This window comes from Agelaius phoeniceus, chromosome 11 (assembly GCF_051311805.1).
Source record: "Agelaius phoeniceus isolate bAgePho1 chromosome 11, bAgePho1.hap1, whole genome shotgun sequence".
In the NCBI taxonomy this organism is placed as follows: Eukaryota; Metazoa; Chordata; class Aves; order Passeriformes; family Icteridae; genus Agelaius; species Agelaius phoeniceus.
In genome coordinates this window covers 11,529,221-11,552,055 of record NC_135275.1, presented here as the reverse complement: position 1 = coordinate 11,552,055, position 22,835 = coordinate 11,529,221, and the positions used below count along the sequence as shown (strand labels likewise).

General features: G+C 48.6%; 1 protein-coding gene across 1 annotated transcript; it reads right to left on the bottom strand.

Moving 5' to 3' along the window:
- Positions 1–94: 94 nt before the first annotated feature.
- Positions 95–19,502, bottom strand: COPG1 (coat protein complex I subunit gamma 1). Its single transcript, XM_054640057.2, has 24 exons — positions 19,317–19,502; positions 16,835–16,887; positions 16,003–16,083; positions 15,835–15,906; positions 14,949–15,028; positions 13,609–13,684; positions 13,398–13,490; positions 12,978–13,064; positions 12,670–12,827; positions 12,000–12,133; positions 11,363–11,430; positions 10,440–10,628; positions 9,892–9,987; positions 8,269–8,512; positions 7,821–7,896; positions 7,418–7,521; positions 7,180–7,305; positions 6,715–6,783; positions 6,206–6,348; positions 4,577–4,748; positions 3,525–3,622; positions 2,066–2,204; positions 1,031–1,129; positions 95–464 (listed from the first exon to the last, which is right to left on the bottom strand). Exons 1-24 carry the CDS (start codon positions 19,351–19,353, stop codon positions 334–336), a joined length of 2,625 nt encoding a protein of 874 aa, XP_054496032.1. The 5' UTR covers positions 19,354–19,502; the 3' UTR covers positions 95–333.
- Positions 19,503–22,835: the final 3,333 nt, after the last annotated feature.

The window sequence follows — 22,835 nt, the reverse complement described above, 5'->3', positions numbered from 1 at the left end:
CGCTCCGCTCCCGCCCGCCCCGGGGAGGGGCTGCGGCCGGGGACAGGGCCGGCCCCCGCCGCCGAAACGCCGGTCCCGCCCCCGACACAGCCAGGAAGAGCCACAACACTGCTTTATTGGAACCACAGCGGGAGGAGCACGGGGAGCGGCCGCTACGATGCTGCGACGCGGGGACAGAGCGCGGCGTAGCCGGAGATTAAAAACGTGGTGATTTTATAGACAAAGCCCCAAGTACAGCTGTACTGCAGAGAACACAAAAGCTGCTGTAGTGACCGTGATCCTTGTTCTGCTGTCGGTGGAGGCTCAGAGTTAGGACAGTCCTGGAAAGGGGGTTTATCCGACGGAGGCCATGATCACATCCACAGGGAGCTCCTCCGCACTGCGGGCCGTGACCTGCATGGTCACCGTGTCGGTGAGAACAAGGCGAGACCGCACCAGGAGGTCATGGCCACCCCGGAACACACCTGCAGAGGACAGGGGGAGGAGGGGTCACAACGCTGCAGGCTGCTTTCCCCTGCAAGTCTGAAGATGAACACCACTGCAAAATCTGGCAAGTCCTTGTACTGGGCCAGGAGAGACCCTAAAGCAGCTCAGTTCCCATTCATGATAACATACCTGGGACTCCTGCTACTGTAAAACCCATGAAACCAAAGTGTAAAATAAACTCCAGGTGAGAAGAGATCCAGGATTGTCTAGGAGCTCTGGTACTCATCTGTTCTGCTGGGTAAGGCTGCTGTATTTCCCACACCAGGCTCACTCCAAAGCAGGATGCCACAGATCACAAAGGCAGCAAATTCCACCCAGCTGAGCCTGGGGCTGATCCCAACATCCCTTCCACCAAAGCACCCTCCCTGATCCCAAAACCAGTTGCTCTGCACTGCAGAGACAGAAATCACGGCAGGAACAAACCTCAAAATCCAACCCAGAGCACAGTGGACTCCATCAGGAACTCCTGCCCTGATTTTAAACAGGCAGCTCTGTGCAACCTCCCAGAGCTGCTCCTCGAGCAGAACCTCACCCCACAGCTCACCTGCCAGGTACAGTGTGTGAGAGTTCTTGTTATCTGGCACTTTATCTGAGCGCTCACAGGGCTGCATCCCCAGGAACTTCACAATATTGCTCACTGCCTCTGTTAGAAAAAAAGCAATAAAATGGGCTCTGTGTCACAGATATCTTAACAGGGGCACATAAAGAGCAACTAAAAGTGACTCAAGCTCTCCCTACATGTTAGAGTTCATGTTCCTTGTCCTGAGGGACACACTGGTCAGAATCGTGGTTTTGGAGGCCACAAGGACTACAAAGACAACACACAAAAAACCCCACCACCATAGGAGAGTTCTGTTATCTGATGTAGCAAATTGGCGACAAAGAAGAGGAGGAATGAGTCAGACAAGGGCAGAAGGAGAATGCAGGTGGCTGCACTTACTGCACAGCCCTGTCAGCCTGCTTGCTTCTCTGGAGACTATAAAAGGGAGATGTCTTGCAGGAAACACAGGTCTTCAGGAGAAATATGAAAAGGCTCAGGGAGAGTATTTCAAACCCCAAGGGGCTGTTCAAGGGAGCACAGAAATGGCTACAGGACAAGGACACTCTGTAAGGCATCCAAAGAACTGAGTTTTCACAGGTTTGTGAGTAAAACAGAATCTGATACATGATGAAAGAGAAGAGGGTTTACCCCACCAGCCTGCTCACCAGCCTCATGTCTTCTGATGTTTTCATTTCTTATTACTGGTCTCAAGAAGAATGGTGGGAGTTCATAACTGAATTATGGTCTGTCTGCTTGGAAGGGTTAAGTACAAGAGCAAAGCAAGCTATTCTCTTGCCTCCACAATCCAGCCTGGTCTCTACTGGTCACAAAACACTCACTAGTTTATTTGAAACCTGAACTAACTTATTATGACAGTAACTGCAGCTCCCTATTTAACAGCTGTGGTGTAAAGCTTGTGAAGGGTTTTGCCCCATTAGCCTTCCTGTGACAGATCTAAAGTGAGCCAGACTGGGCCTCTGGACTCTGCCTGCCAGAGGGAAAATAAGAGCTCTGCTGTGCTCACACACCCTTCCTTACCTTCAAGGGTTTTAATAGCAGATAAAGTAAAGGTTTCTTCCTTTTCAAACTCATCACCCACTTCATCCCAGGCTGCTCCAAAGTTTGGCTTCAGAACTCGCTGGATGTGATCAGCCACTGTGACCTCCAGGTCTTCAAGCTGGTGGTAGAAGAGGTTCAAGTGAAACATGGTTGTTCTTAACCCTGTTATCCTCAGAGTCAACTTTAACTGGATCCCCTAAGATCAGGTGAATGCAGTAGAGTGCCTCCACTTCCACTTCTGGTTTGCTACTGAGCAACTGCTAGGCCAGAGAAATGCACAGTGATGCCATTTCCAGGGCTTACAAACCATGTTCCTGCTCTGAGCACAGCCCTTGGTCTGACAGAGATCAAAGCACTGGACAAATGGCAAAAACAGAGGGAAAAACAAAAGCTTATAAATAGCTGCTTGAGCATTTGCTTCCCTGAAATGCATGTAAGCTTGTGTTTTGCCTTTCTGGCTTATCAATTTGTAGGCTGGTACAGTGAGACACTGTCAGATGTGTGCCATCACCTAACACTGGCACCAGGGTAGCTGAGCAGCTGCTGTGACTGCACCTGTGCAAGGCAGAACCAGGCTTGTCCCTCCAGAGTATGTAATGAAGGACAGACAATGCCCTGAAGGACACCAGCCTGCATTAATTCCAACAATTGCGGCAGAAAAGAATTTCCTCCTGATTCTAGTTGAAACACATGGAAGAGTTTAAGTATCACTCAATTGCCTTGGTGACTGGTAGGAAGCTGAAAGAAGTGTTAACTTCTTTTGTTCCATTGTGAAAAACTCTCCTCACTCTTTCTGGGAAGACAGTGACTCACTGCACAGCAGTGCCTCTAATGAGATTCACAGCAGTGACAGGCAACGCACAGAAAACAGTCTCTGGAGCTAACAGGCCAAGCTGAGGCTGTGAACAACATCCCTTTCTCTCCAAGGAAGAGAGGTGCTTCTGCAGCAGCACTGCTCTCAGCAGTGTCAGTGCTGGGGAGGGAAGAGCTCCACCTTCCCCAGAATAAGAACGAGGATGGCAACTTCCCTGTGCCAGGCAAGCCTCTAGACAATTAACTGTGCCACCACAGGAGCAACTTGTGGAGAACAAAAGATGCCTGAGCACCCTCTGTCTCTATAACCCCGAGTGTGCCATTGCTGGAGCCCATAGGGCACAGTCACCCAAACCTGGAGGATGCACCATGGCCTCCCAAAACACACATATCCTGCACAGTCAGATGTCCATCCACAGTGCAACAGGAGAATACTCCAAATGAGACAAAGCAAGCTCTGCAAACTCTCTTGTGCATCAGAAACAGCAAGAGCTCCCTTTACATGATGCTGCCCACTTCAGTGATGGTGATCACATCATTGCTTGCAGGGGGATCCAAGTTCAGATTGCAAAACCCCACAAAATGACAGCAGTTTCCAGGATCAGATACATGCCCAGCTTCTTACCACATACTCATCCTCATAACCCTCGTCGTCCGTCTCGCCTGTGTTGGGATCACAGTCCTTGACAGTGAACTTCATCATGCAGCTGAACGTGCAGGCCACTGGAGACAAGAAAGCAAAGGCAAAGCTCACATTATCACCACAGCCACACTGCCCTGAGGTAGAATGGGGCTGGGAGGTTTGGGGCAGCCAGGCTCTCCCCATCACTGTCAGCAGCACAGGCTTAGCCACTGACCTAGAGAGAGCTCTCCAACAGTTTCTGTCTCTCAAGGACAAGCTATTTATTTATAATATTAAGCAAACAGTGATAAAGACAGGCTCATGATGGTTGTACAAGACTATAATCCTCAGATCAAGTGCTATTACTAGTGAACCTGACATTGTGTTGGGAATACTAACTAAACATGTCCCATCAGCACCTTGTGAAGAGGCGAGATCCACATACAGGGATCAGTTCCTGTGCCTCTGAAATGAAAGCCCCTTGCACTGCAATGCTGCAGCTCATTAATACCACTCAGCTGGGAGAAGAAGTGATGACTCATCCCTAGAAGATGGGTACTGCTGAGTGAACAGCAGCAACACGACAGCAGAGCAGTTCCAGAGCACAAACCAGGGAGACCAAAGCACAGGTAAAGCCTGATTCATGTTCTGGACAGTGGCAAACAGGGAGGGGGATGTTCTATTCAAACAGACATCCCATAAATTCTAGCGGTTTGTCTGAAATACCCCTTTGCTACCCAGAGCATCTGGGCACTCTCAGCATTTTACAAGCATCAGCTTCCCCATGTCTAACACAAAGAAAGGATGAAGGACATGCCAGGGTGCACAAAAGACAACTCATCTGCCAGCTCTCACAGCCCAACTTGGCAGTACTACAGCACAAAGTAACCAGCAGAGGAGAATAAAGGCTTGATAACCCCCAAAACAGCAAAGACAAGTCATGATCAGCATCACTCAGGGCTGCACTCATACACAGGCTATAAATATCTGGCTGAGATGTAAGGTAGAATGTGTGAGGATAAACAACACAGGAAAAAAGAGTGCAGACTGTTTACCTGCTGTTGGATCCTCTTCAGACAGTGCCACCAGCGTGTAGCAGGTACCTGGCTGGTTGTACACCAGGGTTTTGGCAGGTACATAGCCAATGACCTCATACCCCTCTGTTGGCTCCATCTGCACTGTGACATTCTCCAGGATCTGATCATTCAGGGTGTTCGTGCAGTCAAACTAAACAGGAAAGGGGAAAGCAGCAACAGCTTGAAGCTGCTCACTACTCCTTGCAGAGCAGCCCCAGCTGAGGCACAGTGGGAGCCTGGTGTGAACCCCCAGCTCTCTGTGCTTCCATGGTGCACCTCACTATCAGCTGGCTCATGACAGAGCAACTTGACTAAAGAGTGCTCATTTAAATGCTTTAGGGGAAAAACTAAAACCCTGCTGGGGAGTCCAGTGCTCCAGAAGCTTTTTTTTTTAAGGAAACAAGACTTAAAATGAACCAGCACACACCAATCCAAGGCCTGCCCTCTGCAACTCAGGCAGGATCACAAATTCAGTGAGGGCAGGGATGTGTCAGATTTTGCCTGTTTCAGTTCCACCAGTTAGTATGGAACTTTTCCCTCTAATTTCCAGTAATTCCCGGGTTAATTCTTTGCTCTACAGAAACACAAGTACTGTGTTGCCCATGTCATCCCACTTGAAGCTACAGGGACACAGTGCCTTCACTGCAGATGGGAAGATGATTGTTTGCATGGCTTGAACAAGGTACAGATTGAGCAAGTTTCAGCAGGCCTGAAGTTTTCAGCAAGTCTAAACTTGCTGATTATACTTTGTTCCAGCTGCAATGCCAAATCTCTTAAGCTCACACAATTGCATCTGGTGGATGGACAATAGAAACAAAGGTCAACCCCTTTGCAAAGGGCAGTGTAAGCAGTTCTGAGCTTTGAGGAAGGAGCTGGCTAAGGACAAAACACTGCAGCTCACAAGCTAGCAAAGGACTCGCTGTGCCTCAGACTCTCTGAAGCCCAGGCAAGGGGACTGGCACATCAATTCTAGTATCTCACATGTAGCAGCAGTGTGGTACAGCCAAAGCCAGGGTGTACAGAAGAAAGCACCTGTGCTACAGGCTAAAACAAAACACAACAGATGAAGAGCTCTGCCCCACTGAATCCCTTTCTTGGGTACCCTTTTCAGCTTCTCAGATGTAGTAAGCTTCACTCTTTCATGCCCAAACCATAGGCTTGGGGACTCTGAAGAAAGAACACAGATCCCCCTGCCAACTCCTGAGTGAGAACAGCCCCACCTAGTGCTTGTTGGATTTGACTATACCTGTAAGCATTGCTCAGACACACTCCCCCCACTCTTATTAATTTTCTTTGGGGCTCTGCTACCATGGATAAAAAATTAAGGACTAGTCATTGCAGTGTTCTGCTTTTAACACAGACTGTGGGTGCTGCCTTTCTGGAAGTGTTCAAGGCCAGGCTGGATGAAGTTCTGAGAAACCTGGTCCAGTGAAAGGTGTCCCTGTCCATGGCAGAGGGGTTGACACTAGATTATCTTTAAAGTCACTTCCAACTTAGGCCATTCTATGATTCTATGATATCCCTGAGAGATATCTTCACAATGAAGCTTTTGCCAGTCAGGGGCTTATCTTCTGAGAGCCCTCAGCAGCACACCCCATAGCTACCCACCTGGAACACCATGTGGTTGACAAAGGTGTGCTTTGTGCAACGAACCACATACTCTGTCTCCAGCTCTGTCAGGGCCACAGGCTCTGGGGAAGACTTGAAGAGTGGGCCCAGCCCCCGAAACTCTGGGATGGCCCCCAGTTGCTCTGAAATAGAGGACACAAATTACTGCCTTCCTCAAGACATAAGGAGGTGTTAGCAGTGTCAAACCCCTTGTTTCAGCTGCCAGAAGCTGCTACAGCAAAGAACTATCCATTAAATACTCATAAACATTCCCTAGAGACTTTTAAAATGAAAAAGAGTCATCCTTTGCTCATGTCTACTGCAAGACAGAAAAAAGAGGACTGCAGGCACCTCCACCCTCCAGGAGTGAACAGCTGACCTTAAGTTGGGAGCTCATGTCACTCCCTGCAAGAAAGTAAGAAGAAGCCAGAGGGGCTAAGGCAGGCTCAGCAAGAGATGGCCACAGAGTTCTCACACATGGACAGAGCAGAGGCCTTGCATCAATTTACCTTGGAATATTTCTTGCCGTGTTGCTGCCACTTTCTCTGGCTGTTTCACTACAGCAACAGGGGCATTTTCTGCAAATGAAAAAGAAAACACTCAAACAAAAATAAACCCAAAAAAGTTGAAAGAGAACAGTAAGAAATGACTAAATTAGAAAAGAGATCAATGTCTAAAGAGGAATTTGAGTAAGGAAAGCAAGGGAGCTCATTTCTCATTTGATATAGACTAGACACCCGTACTTGGCTTCCTAAGCAGCTTTAGAACTGCAGCAGCTCCAGTGAGGATTGCCAGCTACTACTATTATTAGCAGTTGGACTAAACTGAAACATTAATGTGGGAGCAACCAGATTTGCAGTCCTTAGTCTTTCCAGGAGATACAATCCCACAAAATTCAAATAGGATGGAGCCCAGCAGTTCTCAGCAAGCCCAGTGCAGAATATCACTAGCATTCAGGGGACCTGATTGCTCACCTGCTCTTTGCTCGATGATAGGAGCTGTTGCCAAAGGAACAGATTTCAAGTCAAAGGGTTTCTCAGAGGGCTCCAGGGTGTACTGATGCAGAGCCCTCTCCAGGCCAGGGATGGACACTGTCAACCCTGGGGAGAGAAGGGACAGGTCACTGAAACCACAACATCGCCAGGATCTTAGTTTAACTCTTGTTAGACCAGGAAAGAGGTTCAGACTTGTTTTAAGGCCTTCCTGCAGTACCATTCAGGATGTAGCCAGCATTGAGGGCCTTCTGCTTCTGCTCCAGAACATTCAGGTAGAAGGTGGCTCTGTCTCTCACTTCATTGTCATCATCCATCACACACCTGAGGGGAAAGTGGAAAACTTTCTTCAGAATCCCCATCACTAAGAAACATCACGGGGCCAGAAAAAACATGCCATAGGGAAGATCCAGCAATCTCCTAGTAATTATATTAGAAAAACAGTAATTTGCCACACATGGCTTCTGTCCAGTTTGTGGTGCTGAATGCACTGGTGATGCTATCACAGGATCACGGGTACCCCCTGCACCTTCTCAGATCCACAAGTAGAAGAGAGTAGACAAGCTCTCAAGCAAACAGGGTATTTCACCCAGGATTTTGAAAGACTCTGAGGCCCAACTGACCTTCTCAGTAACACCAAGATACTGGGTAACATCTCCTCATTCTGAGCTCCAAACTTGGCAAGGGCACTTACAGCACCTGTAGCAAAAGTCATGAAAACTGAATTAGAAAACAAAGGAATCAGCTGAAGTTTCCTCCATTTCTTGGCCTTGATCATGTCAGAGATGCTACACTAGTAAGTATGTACATTAGTAAAATTGTGACTAGAAAGAAGCAGAGGTGAAGTGTTAGCCTGCAACCCTTTGTCTGGTTTCAGAACCAGTGCATATTCCTTCCCACTTCCCAGCCACAGGCCGCCTCTTCCATCAATACTAGTGCAAGATCTTTGCTGTATAAAACAATCTGCTCAGGCCTAGAGCAATCACAACCCTCAAAAGCAGAGGCATTCATACACTATGGCTCCCTGAAGATCTGTCCAAGGGCAGAGAACTTTCCAGGTCTGTCACTTACCTGCCCTGACTTCTTCATGCTCCAGAACAACCCTGTTGTAGATGAAGCGAATATATTTGGAGGGGTTGTTGGTTTTGGGCCCTTCCTGCCCCAGGAGGTGGAGGATACGAGTGGCCAGCACAGTGAACTCACAGTCCTCAATGAATTCACAGAGGTGAGACAGGCCTGTCTCTTTGCTCTCTGAGTTCTCCTCAATAATGCTGATGATGCAGTCCACGATGGCTCTCTTGTATTCAAAGCCACCCTGAGGAGCAAAAGGGAACTGCTCAGCTGGAAACATCAAAGTATTTTAGAGACTCTGAGCTAGCCAGGAGAAACATTGCTTTGAAAGGTCACTCACACTCAGTGCTTTTTAATGTGTGCTTGAAAGGAGGAGGGCAGTAATTCTGCCCTCACTTTTGACCCTCTTTACACCCAGAGGGCCAGCTAATATTCAAGCTCTCTTGCCAGCTCCCTTCAGAATGGCTGTACTGGAGAAAAAAAACCAAAACAAATCCAGAGTCCTAACCCAAGAGTAAAAGGATTCATCTGGCTGAAGGGTTTTTATCTCCATCAAAATCCTCTGCTGCTAGAATTAGTGCTTAAAATCAGCCATATGGAAAGAGAAAAAACGCAACCCTCTCCCCTTCAGCACTAGACATCTGAGGATGAATCACAAGAGAAATGTATGAAGGATCATATCTGCCCCAGCAGGACACAGCAAATAGCTCCATTAGTGTGGGATGATAGGCAATCAATACCTCCCCAGGTAGAGCCAAAGCTGACACGCCAGTAATGCTTGGCAATCTTCAGACGTTATTTACTGATGTCCTCAATACACACCGGGGGATTAAACTGTACACTACCCTCTGCCAATTACATGCACAGTGCTGGGCATTTGGATCCTTCTGGAGCTACTTCAGATTAAAAAAGCTTTAAAACAGAATGATTTGAAGTACAAAACCATATTCAAAATGATACCATCCACCCACAGAAAATATGGGAAAGAAGAATAGTCCATTTTTCACAGGAGCAAAATGAGATGCTCCAGTTTGTTCCCAAATGAGAGGCTGTATTGGCAGGAAGTGATGTCAGAGCAAGCAGTGGTGCCAGCTGTGCTGCAGGCATGTTGGATCATTTAGAAACAGCCTCAGCAAACCTCTGTAAAGCTGTTTCTGTGATTTTTGTCTGGCTGAATGCAGAGAATGATTATAGGTACTCGTGATCCCTTCACTGCCAGAGCACAGACACCAGAACAAAAGTGGTCCCATGTCATCAATAAATAGGTTGTCATTGAATCTTTGTGTACAAGACAAAACTTCTTGGAATTTGCTGTCGAAGTATAAAAGAAAGCTGGTTCAAATGTGAAACACACATGGACTGCCAACAGATCTGCTGTTGCTTGCATTTGCTTTGAGAGTTAATAAACCCCCATTAAAAAAATCACAGAATGAAAACCACACTAAAAATATGTCTAGCAGTATGCTTATAACTATTGTGCACAGCTGGGCATTTCTGCAGTTAGACTGCAAGCCTTTTAGAGAGAGGTTTTCACTGCACAGCCTTATCAGTAAAAGCCTGACACTCATAGGGAGCACTGTTATGCACACAAGCAAGGCAGACACAGCTGTCCTGCAAACTCACCTCCTCCCGGAGCATAGTGAAGAGGAAGTTCATGAGGACAGCGTGCTTGCGAGGGTACTTCTGACACAGAGCATTGATGGCCTGCACCACTACCACCTGCAGGAAAAGGGGGCAAGTAAAAACAATTCTGTTTCACCCTGCAGGAAAAAATAGCTGAGTTGTATCAATTTTCTGCTGGCTCCCTAGACTGGAAATCATGTTTTTGTCTTTATTTATTCAACAAATGCAGTTCCAGGAGGTACAATCTTAAGAATTGGAGGAGATAGATCTTTATGCACTGGGCAGCCCCTAAAGAAAGCCCACACCCACTGGAAAGAAGGAGATTTGATTCTCGGAAGGCATCTCCCCAGAAAAGGACATGTGACTTTGGAGATGTAGGACTGAGGCATGGCTTAGACAGACAGCCTCAAATACTTTCTCCTCCCTGCAAATATTCTGCTGCTTCTGGAAGCAGCTCCATGCAGGTTTAGAGCACACACACAAACATGGACAAAGACCATGAGGTTTCTTCAGGAATCTGGGTGTCCCTCCTCCTCCCACTTCCTTACTTTGAACTCATCTGAGATTTCTGACATGAAAGAGGAGATCTGCTTCATGAGCCGGTCAATGCTGCTCTCACTGCCGGTTTTCAGCAGCGTGGTGATGGCCAGGGTGGCGATGCTGCGGTTGGAGTCTGTCACAAGGTTCTCCAGGTCCAGGTTACAGGCAGTCACAGCAGATGGGTGCTTCATGGCCACCTGCAACAGCCAAGGAAGAATGAAAATCCCTCAAGAGATGCAAAAGGCCCAGCTGGCAAAACCCAACAAAACTCACTCCTTCCCACAGAAATAAGTGGTATAGACTGCACATGAGAGACATCTCAGACAAATAGCTAATCTGGAGTTAAGGTAGCAAGCTCTTGTTTCCTGCAGAATTGCACCCCTTGCTGGAAGAAAAGCAGTAGCAGTAAACAGTCTTTTATTATTTTTAACTCTCTGATTTTGCTCTATATAATAAGAAAAGAAAGCTATGAATTCCCAACAAAAATTTAGCCAGACTAGCTGTGCAAAACAGCTCTGTAGGCAGAAGCACAGCAGTTACCAGACACTGCCATTCTCTCTTTTTCTTTTATAGTGTTTATAAGGAGAAGGGAAAAGCTGCAGCAAAGACTACCACAGAGCAGGCAAGAAGCATCACCAAGGTTTGATCCCTGTTTTACAAGGAGCTTCCACACCATGGGAAGCTCAGAAGAGAAAGCAGTAATACTAAGACTAGTGACATTCTAAGAGACCAGTGAAAATTATCAGGGCTTTTTTTCTTCTGTAGAATGTTCTTTGAGGTTTTACTCCAGACAGAAAGCAATGAAATGTAAGGCTGTAGCACAAGACAGAGGTTATTCACACTAAATCATCACATAATCTGGCTGCCTTCTGCAGTCTGCACCTCCGTGCACATGAGACACTACTGGAGCTCCCAAGGGACTGGCTCCTACCTTGTTGAGGGTACGGACGGCTGCGTATCTTAGTGCTGCTTTCGGGGAGCTGCAGAACAGCTGCAGAACTGCAAGGTGGGAAAACCAACACAGGCAGATGTTTAGGCACTCTGTTATTGAGAAGCATTTCATACCTAAAGCAAGAGCTTCAGCAAAGAGACAGTTGCAAGCATAAGGTACCTAGAAAAATGCTTAAGAAGCAATTGTACCTTTAACAGATTCCTCCCTCCTTCTTGTCCCCTTTGCCTTTGTCACACCCCTGCTGACAACTAACTCACCTACCTCCCCCTTCTTCCACAGTGCTCCTATCCTCTGCTGCTTGTGAAAGCCAAATTCATCACCTTGTCATCTTTCCTATTAAGTTAATTTGAACTGCTGTTCTCCATTTTGTGCAAACCCTGCTCCTTTCCCAGGACTGACCCATAAAGTAAAAACACTTGAACACACCAGGAAATACCTTTACAAGAACAAAGCTACTCCCACACACCACAGGCTCTCAGCAGCAGCATAAAGCAACAAAGAACAGAGCAGCATAAAAGCTTGAAAGTGCACAAGGCCCTTGTTTCTTGGGGCAAACAGCAGGGTCACTACTGGAGGCTCATAACTCCCTCACCATGACCATGAGCACCACACTTACCTGAGACAGCTGGAGCCAACTCCTTGGCAGTGCAGTTGGGCAGGTTAACAATGGCAGATGCAGCTTCATACACCACCATCTCATGCTTGTTTCTCAGGCAGCTCTCAATGAAATCAAACAGAGGGCTATCGCGGCTAAGGGACAAACAAACCCCACAAGATTGAATTAAAGCAAAGGTACAAGCAGCCATAAACCCACTTTGTCCCCAGATTTTGTAGTGGTCATTATACTGTACTTCCAGCATGCTTGAAAGTCAGGCTGCCTTCTGAGAAGACACCCTTTGCCTTACAGCCTAAAGGGAATCCCCCTCAATTCTCACACAGTAGGAAATGACTGTACACAGCACAACTCTTATCCACCAGGAAGCCACACTGCATACATGCTAGATAAACAATTACAGAAGATAGAGAAAATGGAGTAAAACAAATAACAGCTATGCAAAACACTCAGAGAAACAAGATAGTATTTGATGCACGCAAGACTCACAGAAGCCATCTCAAAACAACCAGGAGGACATCCTATATTTTCTCTGCTTTTATCTAACAATAAGAGGGTAGAAGCTGCATGCTGCTCTTCAAAGACAGAACAAATGAGATGGCAAGTGAGTCTACAAGAGGAGATGGAAGCAGGACCAGGAAGTTCCTTCAGCAGGGCAAAGGAGACCGCTCACCTGCCAGCCTCCTCCTCCAGCAGCTTGCTGGCTATTCGGATCATCAAGCAGTAGGCAAACGGGGACTTGAGGCCGTGGCGTGTGAACTTGCTGAGCATCTTGTTGACTGCCAGGCGGTCGTTCTTCCGCACGTGGTACAGCAGGCCCAGGGCGTGGTACTGTGCAGGGAAAGAGAACGTCACAAACCCACGGTGGGTTCTTTCCCCCTTTGTCCCCTCTATCACCCAGAAGTGCCTGGCTGAGCTCCAGCAATCTGCTCCATGCTCAGATGCTGGTGGCTATTCCCCTGCTGGAGGTGGGCGTCCTACCTGCACCATGATATTGTCACTGGAAGCTGCCTCCTGAGCCTCATTCACCCAGCGCTTCACCACATCATAACTGGTCTTCAGCAAGTGCTGGAAGGAGATGAAGCCACAACAACCCATGAGATAAAAATGGAGGAAGCTTTGGGAATTTCAGCTTACATTAAGAAGCAATGAGCCTTCCCCATGAGTGTGCTGGCAGCAGCAATTTATAGAAGAACAAGGGATCAGCATGCAGAGATCTGGCCATAACAGCTGCAGCCCCAGGAGGTTGATGATCTCTTAACAAAGTCAGTGCCAGTCCCTCAGTTCACAAAGACAGGAATAGCAACAAAATCCTGAAACTCCCAAGATGTGTAGTCCCACCACAGATGACTGCTTCCCTGCTTGATTGTCCCTCAGGCCTGTGCTGCAGAGAGTACATACCAAGGAAGACACGAGAGCAGAGCTGGAGACACTTGGCACTTTGTCAACAATCGCCTGCTTCATGTAGCGCTCAATGGCCTGCAACATGGTACTCTGCAGGGAGAGGGAAACAACACTGATATGGGAAAGCCTTTCTGACTGTGAAAGGCATGGGGAAAAGTAGGAAAAAGTGAAGGGCACAGAGCTGCCCCATGGGAAAAGCAGCACTTACATCAGTGATCTGACAGAGTGCTCTCACAGCAGGGCCTCGGTAATTGTCATCCTTCCCAGTCATGTCTTTGGTTAAGCTGGGAAAACAGGAAGCTCTCAATATGGCACTCCTGAGCCAGCAGCTCTCAGGTGCACACACAGTGCACACAGAGCAGCAGGCAGCCAGCATCACGGCTGAATGCCAAGCAGGCAGCTGCAGGTCTCAGGCAAATCCCACTGGGGTGGGAAGGCAGGAGGAAAAGATCAGTACTCAGGTCAGTGTGAGACCATCTGTGAAGGGCCAGGAATTCATCACATTGCAGCACTTGAGACTGGCTTCTGCCTCAGCCCTTTACAGACCCTGTACAGGCATGCTCCTGACTCCCCCACAGGACATTTGACTGGCATGATGTCCTAGGTTACAATACAAAGATGTATTCTATTCCCATCCTCAAGAACAGTTGAAAACAGGAGGGGCATTGTTTTTTTCCTTATCTCCTGTTAATGGGCCCATCAATACCTTGCCAATGACTCAGAGATATCAAGGACTCACCACATGACTCAGAGTGATATCAGCCCATTGTGAGATGCTCTGCCCAAGGGAGAGGAGCGAAGCATCCCTACCTGGATATAATCTGGGCTTTGGGACAGAACAGGCAGCCCTTACCCACTGGTTTCCAGAGGACAAGGAAGACACAAGTTTCCAGACTCTTTTCTATGAGATCACCACTTCAACAAGATCATTTCATCTGGACTGCTACCGCCACCCTAACTAGCAGGGTGTCAAGTTGTATTCTGACTCTGTCAGTGTTTTTTTTTCTTTTGTATTATTGTATGTATTTGATTTTTTCCCTTTTCCTAATAAATTGTATTTCTGACTTAAGAGTCTCTCACTGGTTTTGCTTTCAAACCAGAACACATGATCAGCAATTCAGGAATGACTCACAGAGGGAATTTTGTTCCCTGGTGAAGTCATATTCAGTGCTGCTACAGAAGTAAATCCTTGTCTACCTGTTGAAAGCCTTGGAGTTTATGCCAGAATTCTTCAAAACATTTCAAAGCATTCAGACAAGAGTTAATGAAAAAGCCTTTGCAAAAGGGGTAAAGCCAGCAGTGCTACCATATCATGTAACCAAGAAATACCCCAGACATCCATGGGCATGGGGTACAGGGACACAGCATGTTCTGCATACATCACTATGAGTTTAATGTCTGTATTTTATTGGTCTTTTATAAAGGAAAACTTTTTCCTCACCAAAGGCATTCCCTATCATCACCCTGCTCAGGGACTACTTCAAGAAGCTGGACAGACATTACTGAAGAGCATGTCAGTATTACAGCAAGGAAAATGAAGTGACTGACCTGCTAGTAACAATGATCACATCTTCTGCAATAGAAGACATCTCCTTGATAGTGAGGTAACACATCCTGCGAAGAGTTGGCTGGCAAGGAAATAAGCAAGAAGAACATCAGCTGAGATGATCCCAGGTAGGAAGGGACCTCAGTTTTCCCTGCTTACATAATTTTATCATGAAGATCACAAGAACTTGATACCTTCAGAGTGCATCACTCCTTGAGCGTAAAAGATGTACAAAATCCAGACTGATGAACAAAACACCTCTTCCTCTTCTAATCCCTCAGTCTTAGGGTGAGGCCATTGAGATACCAGATTTAGCTGGATCTACAGTTTCATCTTCCACTTGTCATTCATATGAACAAGGAGAAAGCCTTGAAACTATTTGATGGTTTGGTGGTTAAAAACCATGTGTTGCTCCAAAAGCAAGAAAGCAAACAATTTATATTCCTGAGTCTGGGGATTTCTGCACTGGTCTCATGATTTTAAAGCCTTGCAGTTTGGGGGACAACTAATGACAGTGCTACTGCTGTGAGTGGGCACTCACTCCTAGCCTCCTCCAAACACACAATTGTTGACTCTCAACAGGATATTTTAATGCTGGGCACAAAGCACAGGAAAATCCACCTGCCTACCACAATCTCAGAGTTAAATGGCAATTTAGAGAGAGGAATCTCTGCCTCAAGAGCAGTGCACACTTCAGTTAAGCTGCTACAAGATCTGGGAAGGGCTAGGAAGCTGATCACCACTTCTAAACTTTCACCCTACTCTTCCCGGGTGAGTAGGGAAGCTACCTCAGATCAGGTAGCTTCAGACAGGACAGAAAAGCTGACTGTATAAAAATGGGACAAATTATCCCACCAGGTAAATAGAGAAAACCAAAGGCAGACTTACATCATTGGACTGAAACAGCTTGGTCATAGCAAAGAAGGATTCGGTGGCTTCCATGACACCAAGGTGCTCCCCCTAGTTGTGTGGAAAGAAGAAAGGAAATCCCAATTAGCACAGCCAGCTTTGGGCTGATGCACATGTCTGTATAGATGTATATTTTCTCTCTCTTACCTGGTTTATGAGATACAAGATCTTGGTGAGGATATGAGCACATTTTCGTGGGTTTATAGGAGTCTCATTAAACACTCGAGCCTGGAAACAAAGCACAGACAAGGAGTGACACTGACCCCCTTGCAAACATTGTCCTGCCTGTCCCAACTACACACTGTGAGTGAGGTATGGCAAGATACTTCATGACTTTGGATCAGATTTCCCTTTAATTCCTGTTAAACATGGACCCCTTTAAACAGCTGGTTTTGCAGTCTGGGATTACAAATCCAAGAGCAATAGAGGTTTAAAGGCTAAATTCTCATCACACTTTCACCCACACTGGTCTGTACTGTGTGCTAGCTAAAACACTCTTCCAACAGATGAACTTGAGCTTGCTGAGGCTACAGGAACCAACACCATTCCCAACCTCACAAGCAGAGAATGCTGAAACAACAGGGGCTGGGGATTGAGAATGGCATTTCTTCAGAGAAAATTCATAAAACTGTTTAATAACCACTCACACCCCTCTCACTGATATTGTCATCCACAAGACATTTGGGGTGTCCAAGGCCACTTTCCCATTCTTCCTGGTTTGGGGTAAGCTTTCTCAGATAATTTTATTCCTTTTATTACTATTTATAGTTCACAGTCTTTAATTTGTTCCAGAGACCATTTCAACCTTCTCCCTTCATCTGTCCAGTAATAAAATAAGAACTGTTGCTCATCTCTTTCAGAGCAAGCAGGACTGTAACAAACCCTCATTTCCTTGCTGAAGTTCTCCAGTGACCTACTCAAGAGAGGGAGAGACTCTATCCAGTGGGGTATGCACAGAGGAGATGGTCTGAAGATTTACCTCTTGCAAGACTGCACTCTTCTCCAGGTGCTGGAATGGGTTGGAATTCCCACCTGCAAAACAGAGAGAGTAAAAGTCTCTCCAAGGAGAGTGCCATGGGAAAGCAACTTTTGAACCATGCCCATACTTTAAAAGAAGTCTGATTTTGGGATTATTTTTTTCATGAACACCAAGCAATGAGAGAACCCTCTTTGAAGTAATATTGATTGGATGTCTTCATGGCAGGCAGGGAAGGCAGAGCAGATGGGACATTCTTCAATTTGCCATCCCCTCCAGAAGTAACTGACTATGAGCTGAGGCAGACTGATCAGCTGTAAAATAACTGTGCTCCACTGTATCCCCAAAGACAATTTCCACCCTGGGCTGGGAGCTTGCTGGCAGTTAGAGCATCAATAGGACAGGCCTAGGAACAAAGGCTTAGACAGAAAGAGGTACTGCTTGCCAGACTGGTGAGTCAGGAGTGTTTTATCCCTCCCATATAAACCAAACAAAAATCCACCAGTAAAGTATTTTTGGCTCTATCACTAATTAAGAGAACAAGACAGCAGACCAGAAAGGCTGGGCACAAAGTAACTTTCATTGTTCCACTTAACAAAGTAAATTATACTAAATAATTAGAATCCCCCAGCAATTAAGGATGAAATAATCAGAGGGAAAAGCACTATCATTCTGCATGGTCTCTATTAGATTGCCTCCCAAGCATTTGTGAGCTGCAGTTTTTCAAAGGCTGCTAGTTATTGATAGGGGCTTATGTTCAGCCTGGCCCTGGGACAAAATGCAGCCTTTTTCAGAGTTGTTCTAGTGTTTGTTCCAAAGCCTGGTCCACTAGAGAGAACATCTCCTGGGCCAAAATCTGACCTGACCCAAGCTTGTAGCATCCCAGGCTGGTGCCAGGAGCCTTTTCTAGAGTAAGTCTTACATACAAAAGGTAAACACATCTGCACTCTGGCTCCTTCCTGGTTCATAAATGCCTCCTCTGGCTCAGGAGAAGTTTGCAAAGGCAGCAGGTGGCTGAACAAAACACAGACACTTATGTGAGGTTGAAGAGGTAGAACAAAACAAGGGGAAAGAGCAAAAATGTCTCTAGTATGAGTATGAACCAGTTCTAAGATAAATATGCTAATGTGTTCCAAAAAACCTGCCCAGCAGCCCAGTATTTCCATGGTCCAGCATGTCTACAATCCTTAAATCAGCCATGAACAACACTGCATCACCTCTTTATCCTTCATAGCACTAAGGATCCTGAAATACATTCTACATGGGGTCTCAGTCCTCCCAGCACGCTGCATCAGTTTTCTTCCATGGAAAGGGAGAAAAATGCAGGGAGGACAGAGGTTGTGTGTTCATAAAGTTCCTAATATTGGGTAACTAACAACAATTTGTTCTGATTTGTAGAGAAACATAATTTTGTGGCCAAATGACATGTCAAAGGGAGTGGGAGCAGGTCATCCAAGGCTAGCAAAACCATACATGGAAAGCAAAGACACAGAAGCCAATTAACTGGATCTGTGCTTCTCCTGCCAGCCCCAGCCATAGGTAATGTCAATACCTTGATGGGTGTGGCAAGGTACAAACGAAGAACAGCCCTCAAAATTAAAGCCAAGAGCAATTCCCCTCCAACAGCTACTTCACTAATTCTCTGCTTATCAAGATGCCACTAGAGGCCTTGGAAAAGGGAATCAAGGGTAAAGCATTGAATGCCCATTAAGATAAAAAGAAAGCACAGTCACACAGAATAATCACCAAGATGTAAGCTGAATCAATTTGCTTCAGGACACACTGATTTGTTATGCACAGCAAGATGTGTAGAAAGCTTCATAGGAAGATGAAAAAGATACCACAAAGCTAAACCATGAAAGGAAACACTGTCCTATGATGCATTGCTTCCACCTGAATTACACACCACATAAAATATCAACCTCTTCCTTACTAATCGGCCTAAAGTTTTGAAGTCAGGCATGAAACTTCGTGCTCTCAGATTTTCCGATCCATTCAAAGTAGCAGTGATTGTGAGGCCAGAAACGATGAACTGGATTCTACCTGGCTATAGCACCTGGCTCCAGAGCTGGGCAACTGTGAACAGCGCTAATGTGCTCAACATTTAGTCTCAGGCTCTGCACCTGCTGATGTGGCAGTAACCTCGGTGTGCTGTGCCGATACAACCAGTTTATCCTCGGCTGCGAGAAGGAGGCAGCAGACTGCTCTAGTGCCCCCATGGTGTTCCCATAGTGGTTCCACTGTGCTTCCATAGTGCTTCCATAGTGCTCCCCACTGGTTCCATGCACACCACAAGCCCCCGCCGCCAAGCTGGCACCGAGCCTCCCCTCCCAGCTCCCTCTGTCCCTCACAGATTCCCCCATTTCCACAGGAGGGGTCTCTTCCTTCACTGCTCTCCCCGCAGCCACGAAGGGCTCGCCCTCACCGATCCCCTCCGTGCCCACAGAGGGGTCTCTCCCCTCACAGCGCCCCGGCCTCCCCTCACCCGACTCCTCGTCCTTCTTGTCGAACTTCTTCAGCATGGTGCTATCGAGCGGCCTGTGACTGCAACCCTCCCGTCCCGTGGCAGTGGCAGTCCCAGCCTAGGTCCCGGTCCCGATTTCGATCCTGATCCTGATCCTGATCCTGATCCTGGTCCCGGCACGGCCCCCGCCCCTTCCTGCCCCCGCCCTTTCCTGCCAGCCTGTCACTGTCACCGCGGCCTCCGCACTGCGCAGGCGCGGCACCGCCCCCAGGACGTGTACAGGGCGTGGTACGGAACCGTGATTGACAGGGAGAGGGCGGGGCCAATCGACAACGGCGCGGTCTGATTGGCGGAGGACGGGGAGGCGGGGCTGGCGGGGGTCCGGGCTGGGGTCAGCGCTGGAGGGACCCAGGGACTGCAGGGGACACTGTGACTGCAGGGGCACCCCTGGGGACACCGGGACTGCAGGGGAAGCACTGGGGACACTGCTCGGCACACTGGGGCTGGGAGAGCGCAGGGCAGGAGGCACTGGCACTAGGGGAAACACTGGTGATGGGGCTGGCACTGGGATTCCTGAGCTGGGGAGGTGACGGGGCACTAGGGGCAGAGAGGGCTGAAGCATGGGGGCATGCTGGGTCTCGGGGTGGACAGATGAGACACGGGCAGAACGTGGAAATGAGGAGATCCTCGAGGGCTCAGCGTCCCAGGAACAATTGGGAGTGGCAGGGGAGAATCCCGTTCTAGGGAATGGACAGTTGTCACTCAGGCTGCCTGCCCTGGAGTGTCCCACTTGGCAGATCTTCCTATGACTGCTGTCCCCCACTGCTACTGGTACCCTGTCTCTACCCTGGACCCCAAACTCCAGGCTCAGCCCCACAGCATACACCCAGGAGGGGCAGGGGGTATCTCAAGGGGCCAGGCACTGCCCGGGCATCACCTGAACCTCAGGTCGGGCAGGGATGGCAAAATACCTCTTACCCACCTTGCCACCTCACCCCAACCCACCATCTGCTGGCACATCCCTTCCTGAAATCCGTCCCTTCCATGGAATGTGGGGTCACCCCAGTTGCTTCTGCCCCTTTCCCAGAGGCAGTGCCCACCCCACAGTGTGAGGGCTCACTCACCCTGCAGCAGGTAGTCCTCAAAGAGCATTGTGTCCCCCAGCAGCTCCAGTGGCCCCCCTGGAGGTGTCTCCTGGCCTCAGCCTGGCTTGCACCACCCTGTACTTTGCACGGGGCGGCCGCACTCTGCTCTGCTCTGCTCTTATCTCCCAGCTGGGCTGAAAGCAGCAGCTCCAGGGGCACAACACGATTTCCCTGTTGGCCCAGAGCCGCTGTGGGCTCCCTGGGCCAGGGGCTGGCTCTGCTGTTGGTGCCAGGTCTGACACCCCTCATGTGGAATTTAATGACCTCCCATGCTGGCCCTGGCCGAGCACATGCCCTCACAGCATCTCTGGAGAAAAGGAACACAAAATGGGAGTGTAAAGGAGTGTGTGACAGTGTTCACAAGGGTCCAAGGATGAGGGAAGAGACGAGGATATGACTCTATGCTTCAGAAGGCTTGATTTATTATTTAATGATATATATTATATCGAAACTATACTAAAAGAATAGAAGGATTTCATCAGAAGGCTAGCTAAGAATAGAAAAAAAAGGAATGAAAAACAAAGACTTGTATCTCAGACAGAGAGTCCAAGCCATCTGACTGTGATTGGTCATTAATTAGAAACAACCACATGAGACCAATCACAGATGCACCTGTTGCATTCCACAGCAGCAGATAATCATTGTTTACATTTTGTTCCTGAGGCCTCTCAGCTTCTCAGGAGAAAAAATCCTGAGGAAAGGATTTTTCATAAAAGATGTCTGTGACAGGGGTGCAGAGCAGGTATAAAGCACAAGCTGTGTTTGGTGTCCCATTTTATTGTGTGTGGTCACTCAAAATTCCAGCTTTGAGGCTTGGCCAAGCTTTGTGGAGGATTTTGTGTGCTTCAGTCACCCAGAGAGAAGAAGCACCCAGGAAAAGCTGCCTGGCTGGATGCAGCCCCTTTGCAGACATCTAGGTGGTGGATGAGCAGGGAGCAAAGCCAAGCACAGAAATCCCTGTAGTGCCTGGGGCTGGGACCAGCTGTGCTCAAGCACTGGCCAAGGTAAACCCAGCTGTGTCTTCTCCAGTGGTGCTGAGGTGAGAGTGGTTAAACCAAATCCTGCCATGGCTGCTGCCTGTGCCACGAGCACTGGCGCCAGGGGGATGAGGTGCCATGTCCAGTTCCCTGCGGACACGCTGATGCTGCTCCACACCTCCCTGTGCCAGCCCTGCTGTCCCCTCCAGCCCTGCTGGATCCCAGCACAGTTCATCTCCTGCGCCCCAGCCGGGCCATCAGCTCAGCATTGGCAGCTGCCTTGGCCTGCAGCTCCTTCTCTCGGTCCAGGTCGAGCAGGATTTTCAGTAAGTGAGTGTGGACATCGAGTGACAGGGACACCTTCCTCCTCTTTTTGCTTGGAGCTGCTCTCTCCGTGGCTGGGCTCATCAGCCAGGGCAGGGTTTGTCTTTCTGATCCCTCCAGCAGTGGCAGGCTGGCTTCATCTGGATGAGACCCTGCCCCAGAGCCACCGTCAGCCCTCCTCATGTTGGAGAGAGCTGGCAGCATCTTGTTGTGGCTGGTGCTTTCCTGCCTCAGCAGCTTCCCTCCATCCACACCTCGGGGGGCTGGTGAGAGCCACTCATGGCTGGGCCCCTCCCAGGCTCCTGCTGGTGGCCCGAGGAGCAGCAGGAAGGAGAGCAGCATCCTGCCTCGCAGCGTGCCCGGGGCTGCCTGCAGGGAGCACATGGCTTGGCTCTGAGCATCACTCCCATCACCCTGGCACTGCCCCACAGCCCACCAGGCAGGTCACATCCCCACCAGGGTGTCACCCACAGAACCCCTCCACTCCCTGCAGGTGCACCTGGTGGGGCTTCACCCTCCTTTCAGGAGCCTTTCATTATTCCACCCTGATTTTAACCCTCCTGAACAGGGTGGGGAGTTTTGGGGAGGCTGAAGGGGGCATGGGAAGCAAATCCCCTGGGTGTCCTTGTCCTTTCACACAGCCCCTGGCCAGATGCTGTGCCCTCAATTTCACACCCTTCAGCCGTTTGTCACCCAGGGAAGGAGACAACCCTGTCCTGCCAGGGTGCTGTGGCTGCTCCCCAGCCCATTCCTGCCCTTTGGCCAGGGAAATCCCTGGGGTTTCAGGGCTGGGCGGGCAGTGGAGCTTTCTTCCTGCCATGCCTTCCCTGGCAGGTGCCATTCCCCACTGTGTTGCTGGGCTCTTTGGGGCAACAGCCACCCACCAAGGGGGGACACGAGCCACTTAAATACACAGGATATTGGGGCAGGAGACTGGCCACAGGTCCTGAGCTGTATCAAGCCTCAGCAGTTTTCTCCAGCCCATCCCTCACCTTGGTCACAGGGAGGGCCCCAGGGATTGCAGGATGCTGTGCTATGGGGTGCTGGGATGTGGGGTGGGGGTCAGAGCAGGTGCAGGGACACTGCTGCACAAA

What these genes read in the sequence shown, in the direction of transcription:
- COPG1 (XM_054640057.2), bottom strand. Translation starts at nt 19,353, where the DNA reads ATGCTGAAGAAGTTCGACAAGAAGGACGAGGAGTCGG. An exon ending in TGAAGAGGATCCAACAGCAG is followed by an intron (nt 3,623 to 4,576) that starts GTAAACAGTCTG and finishes TCTTGTCTCCAG; the next exon opens with TGGCCTGCACGTTCAGCTGC. An exon ending in TCACACACTGTACCTGGCAG is followed by an intron (nt 465 to 1,030) that starts GTGAGCTGTGGG and finishes TGTCCTCTGCAG; the next exon opens with GTGTGTTCCGGGGTGGCCAT.